Source organism: Mastomys coucha, unplaced genomic scaffold (genome assembly GCF_008632895.1).
Source record: "Mastomys coucha isolate ucsf_1 unplaced genomic scaffold, UCSF_Mcou_1 pScaffold12, whole genome shotgun sequence".
Classification (NCBI taxonomy): domain Eukaryota; kingdom Metazoa; phylum Chordata; class Mammalia; order Rodentia; family Muridae; genus Mastomys; species Mastomys coucha.
In genome coordinates this window covers 85,139,970-85,143,989 of record NW_022196894.1, presented here as the reverse complement: position 1 = coordinate 85,143,989, position 4,020 = coordinate 85,139,970, and the positions used below count along the sequence as shown (strand labels likewise).

Sequence of the window (4,020 nt, the reverse complement as noted above, 5' to 3'; positions counted from 1 at the left end):
TCTTTAGCTAGAAGGAAGCTCCACAGTTAAGGAAAAATTAATGAGAAATGGGCTTCTGGGCACAAATTATGACCAGTCAGCATCACCACACTTAAATATAAGTCTACAGCCACCTTATAAACTTAGCAATGACCCGTGGGCTACTGGATGGCCAACTTTCCACCATATGGAAGAGATTCATCACAGTCTGGTTGTAAAGGAGAGACGTAGGAGCAGTGGATGAGGCAGATTAATATACCATAAGAGCTAAAACGTTCTAATGTTCAGATGGTATTATATTTTGAAGCATTGTAGATTTCAGATTTTTCCAATGAGGGATGTGCAGCTAGTTAAATCTATGCAAATTTAAAGTCTTTGAAGTCTGAACTGTTTCTCGTCACAAGCATTTTGGTAAAGTGTGCTGAACTAGTACAGGCAGTGAGCTGGTGTTTTAAGGAATATCTTTCCCTCTCTCTCATGGTTTCACTTCCCCATATTCAAAAAATGTTGAGTTGTCCTGACTTCTCCTCCTTATAACATTTAGTCCAATTTACTGTCTGCCTGCTAATAAACAAATACAGAAGGAAAATGCTGACTCAAAATGATAGTGTTAAGATTCAGATGTGAATCCTAATCTACTCTTAAGACGCTTTTATCAGATTCAGTATTTTTGGTTTGATTTTTCTAAGAGTAGACCAGAATTTATAATAGGGAAGAAAATTGTTTTCCTAGGAGATAAGATTAAAAAGAAACAATTCACCTTCAAGAGAGAGTCGGAGTACCTCACTTCACTTCACTTCTTCACTTGGTGGGGACAGAACTGAAATGACGTAGGGAAAGATGGATGTTCATGCTTAGATGGTTTCCCTTGGGTCAGAGGCTACAGTAGAGTCTAGGAGAAAAGAACTATCTCATAATATTATAAAAAAGCAAGGTTTTTCTTCTCCCTTTAAAATGCATAATCTATTGGGACATCTGCCCAATAATGCATATTTTTAAATTACTGTAAGGAAAAGACCCATTCACCAAAAACTAACATCAACCGAGGGTCACTGAGAATTTCTTCCTGGCTTCCCGGAGGCTCTCTTGAGAATCCTGACCTGTGGCCTCCTTGATAAGTGACCTCAGGCAGGTTATCCATGTCTCCAATATAACTATGCTGTTCATAAATGGAGATCAGGAAACACTGACTTCATAAGGCCATTACTAAGATTAAATAAGATAATATATATCAAGCAGTGGACACAGTATCGGGAAAACCTTGAAATTTAAAAAAAGAAAGAAAGAAAGAAAGAAAGAAAGAAAGAAAGAAAGAAAGAAAGGAAGGAAGGAAGGAAGGAAGGAAGGAAGGAAGAAAGAAAGAAAGAAAGAAAGAAAGAAAGAGCAATCTTAACTATCTATGTATATGTATTAGCCCAGAAATGGCATCATGGAGAGCTTCCTATTCAAAAGAGGTGGTGGTTTAAATAAGAAATGCCCCCATAGTCTCAGACATTTGAATATTTGGTCCCAGTTGGCATTGTTTGGGGAGGCTTGGCTTGCTGGAAGAAGTATGTCACTAGGGACAGGCTTTGAGATCAAAAGCCTTGCCTGCTTACAGTTTGTTCTCTCTGCTTCAGGCTTGTCGTTCAGGATGTGAGCTCTCAAATTCCTGTGGCTGCTGTTTACCACCATGCTTCCCTACCACCAGAAGCCCAAAACACTCCTCCTACTATAAGTTGTCTGGTCGTGATGTTTTATCACAGCAACAGAAAAGTAACATCAACAGAAAAGAAATAGCAGGTTTTCGGATAGTAAATCCCACAGCTGCTACTTCTCTACAGAGTTGGTACACATCTGGATGTTATCAAAATGCTTCCCCTCTGCTGTCATTTTCCTAGATGTTTCCAAAGTGTATTAGTCCCTTAAAGAGGGAATCATACCACTACAAATTTAAAAATAAAAAATAAAAAAACCTTTTTTCCTGATACCATGATTCTCTATGTAAAGCACTGAGATGCAGTACAGGAGATTCTAGTAGCACAAAATGCTAGAGATGACAGGTTTTAGCATCCCACTCTCAGAAGACCATCAAGTCAAGCTGAAGGATTGGGGAAATAGTGTGACCTCTGCACTCCAGTTTAACAGCAGTGAGTGTTGCAGACACACTGGACAGACCCCACCTACAAAGGCCTGCCTTCAGCTACATCTCACAGAAGACACAAGGTGCCCACACCTCTTGTCTACAACAGACATTAAATACAAATAGTTTTCTTGATGACCGAGGAAAAACAACTAGAACTTGGGGTTTTCCAAACACATCAGAATAAGAAAAAGGAGAATATTAGCTATAGGCTTGGAGATAGAGCTCACCTCTTAAAAACAACCTACGAAAAGACTCAGAAAATGTGTAGCTTTCAAAATAGCACAAGGATGCCTGACTCTTACAAAAACTACAAGGTACATGGGCAAGGAACCAAAGAAGAGCCTGAAATTAGAAAATGAATGAAATTTCTAACTTGAAGTTTAAAGTAATATGGCTGCTGTATAGAGCCAGCTGATGGGCACCGAGAAAGGCTGGAGGAGATGCTCACAGAGTAATAGCAAGAATGAAGAGCCGCAGGGAACAGATGTCACCATGACAAACCCAATACATCTCATGAAGGTGAGATCACAGAAGCTCTTAAAGTGAGGGGAAGGTAAATGTGACAATGATAGGTATAATCTGGAGACATGGTTGTGAAAACTGTCTAAAACTGTTATGCTGCTGTGACATCCCATTCCTGTACGTCTCAGCATTTGGGCCATTGAAGCAGGCGAGCCTAGGCCACAGCATGAGACCCAAAACAATATCAGAGTAATTATGTAAAATGTTTGAGGGCTCATAAACCCAAAAGTATGCAAGCAAAACGATTCACTCCCACATGGTCCACAGAATAAGTAGATAAACATATAAATAAAACAGGTAAAGAGAACATTTTGTGTAGGCAGCCGCTCGGAAGATGGAATCCAAGATGGCAGCAGCGACAGCGATAGACGATTCCACTGCGCTTGCGCCCCTTCCGAGAGGGCTCATGTAAATTAGGTGTCTCCCAAGCATGTGTATGCTGCGCATGCGCCCCTCCCAAGCAGGTGTATGCTGATGAGGTGATTGCCGGGGAACCAATCCAAGAGGACCACGAGAGCTCAGGCTCGAGTATATAAGGAGCTCTCTCTGGGCAGTCAGGGCCACTACACAGAAGCAAGAGCAGCCACCACTACACAGAAGCAAGAGCCACTACCTCCCATTCCACAGAAGCAAGAAGAGCCGCAGCACCTAGAAGCAAGAAGAGCCGTTCCACGGAAGCTGGAAGAGCCGTGGCACCTAGAAGAGCCGTAACACCTAGAAGAGCTGTAACACTTAGGAACCTAGAAGAGCCGTAACACCTAGGTACCTAAAAGAGCTGTAACACAAAAGAAAATTCCTGAGTAAACTGCGAGAGAAGAAGTCTCGGTGTTTCGTCATTATTGCTGCCGTCAGGCAAGCAAGGTGCTTTACAATTTGTATTTTTACAACTTAGAGATTCATTTAAGATAAAATCTCAAATGAGTTACTATGAAGAGACAAAGACAAGGTGACCAAATACCCCCAAGTGAATAGTATAAACTTCTAAAAAGAAAATATTGGAACCTAGAGATTTTTATGCAAACAGCAGGGGTAAAAATCAAAGGTTTTATATCTCATAGAACCCTTGCTTAAAAAATAAATAAATAGGAGGTAGCGGCAGCAACGACCATGGAGGCCACGTCCCGGGAGGCGGCGCCAGCGAAGAGCTCGGCCTCAGAGCCCCAGTGCTCCTCCTGCCCTGTTCGAGCTGTGCGGGCGGGCAGTGAGCGCCCATATGGGGGTCCTGGAGAGTGGGGTGTGGGCCCTCCCAGGCCCAATACTTCAAAGCATCTTACCTCTGCTCAATATATATTACTTGGAGAGGATTGAGGAAACTGCTCTCAAAAAAGGTCTCTCTACTCAAGCCATCTGGCGCCGACTCTGGGATGAGCTGATGAAGACAAGGCCTTCCAGTT

General features: G+C 42.2%; 1 protein-coding gene across 1 annotated transcript in view; it reads left to right on the top strand.

Moving 5' to 3' along the window:
• The first annotated feature begins 3,733 nt into the window (after positions 1-3,733).
• Positions 3,734-4,020, top strand: part of LOC116083728 (leucine-rich repeat-containing protein 41-like) — a 7,273-nt gene continuing 6,986 nt past the window's right edge. Inside the window, exon 1 of the mRNA XM_031360504.1 lies at positions 3,734-3,860. Within this exon, the coding sequence (XP_031216364.1) occupies positions 3,734-3,860 (127 nt within the window). The remainder of the gene's footprint in view (positions 3,861-4,020) is intronic.